Source organism: Oryzias melastigma, linkage group LG16 (assembly GCF_002922805.2).
Source record: "Oryzias melastigma strain HK-1 linkage group LG16, ASM292280v2, whole genome shotgun sequence".
NCBI lineage: Eukaryota > Metazoa > Chordata > Actinopteri > Beloniformes > Adrianichthyidae > Oryzias > Oryzias melastigma.
In genome coordinates, this window is record NC_050527.1 from 22,027,349 (window position 1) to 22,028,391 (window position 1,043).

Consider the following 1,043-nt stretch of genomic DNA (forward strand, 5'->3'; position numbering starts at 1 on the left):
CTGAACCATTTATGCGATCAATCAGCATGTTCTGGCATGGAGAACAGCAGCTTTGTATCAATATGCAACACTTAATGAAGTTAGTAAAGTTATAAGTGTTGCATAACAGTGCAAGGCTGATTTTCTTTATGCTAGAATCTCTTACAATTATGTTCATTGCATAAAAGAACTTGGACGCTAGAGCTAAAGCTCCAGTGTTAAAGGGCTAAAAAAATGCTTTTCATGGCACTGCACCTTGTGATGTCCTCATCTGCGATCAGCTCCTGCTCCATCAGTAGGAAAACCTGAACCTACAGAGTAAGAGTGAGTGTGTGAACAGCTGATGTGAACCAAAAGAAAGCTAAAGATTTCTAGATTTACCAGCTCAGTGATCATGGTGGGCCACAGTGAGGTGAGGTGCTGGGGGGACATGCGCAGCAGCAGCACTCTGAAGAACAGGAAAACCTGAGCATGAAGGATGGGCACCTGAGGCAGACGCAGGCTCTCCACCAGACGCTCTAAACAAACACAAGTCTGCTTTATTAACACAAAAAACACAGAGAAAAACAGGCAGGAACTTCATCTAAACATCCCCACAAGTACAAACATTACTGATGAAAATGGTGTTTTTATCATGTTCTTGTGGCATTTTTCTGATGACGGAGGACATACATTAAGATCATTAAAATTAAAATTGTATTTCTGAGTATTTATTTTTTCGATTTGTTGTGAATCAGGAGAACGTGAGAAATGCTGTATATAAAAAAGATCTCATGTGTGACAAAGAAAATCCACAAGCTAATTCAGAATCCACCACTTGAAGACAAATAGATCCATGTATGTCTCTGTTTTCCTCGCCAGACCTGATCGGATCTGTACGGCTTTTAATGATGTTTTAATGAACTCCTGTCGCTCTGCAGAAACTATGTCCTAGAAAACGGCACAGGTTCTTTGATTTGGGTGAAAAACTACATAATCATAGGTTAAAAAACACTGGGAGGGCTTCTAAAATAGATCATGAGATGATCGGAGTGGTTCTTAAAGACCTCAACCGAAAAGTATTT

At 40.0% G+C, this 1,043-nt stretch overlaps 1 protein-coding gene across 3 annotated transcripts in view; it reads right to left on the reverse strand.

Annotated features, from left to right (window-relative positions):
• Window positions 1–1,043, reverse strand: part of dop1a (DOP1 leucine zipper like protein A) — a 34,483-nt gene that overhangs the window by 2,476 nt on the left and 30,964 nt on the right. For all 3 annotated transcript variants that reach the window (XM_024267666.2, XM_024267665.2, XM_024267668.2), the window contains 2 exons: window positions 361–497; window positions 235–290 (listed from right to left, as the gene is read on the reverse strand). In XM_024267666.2, the coding sequence (XP_024123434.1) occupies window positions 235–290; window positions 361–497 (193 nt within the window). The remainder of the gene's footprint in view (window positions 1–234; window positions 291–360; window positions 498–1,043) is intronic.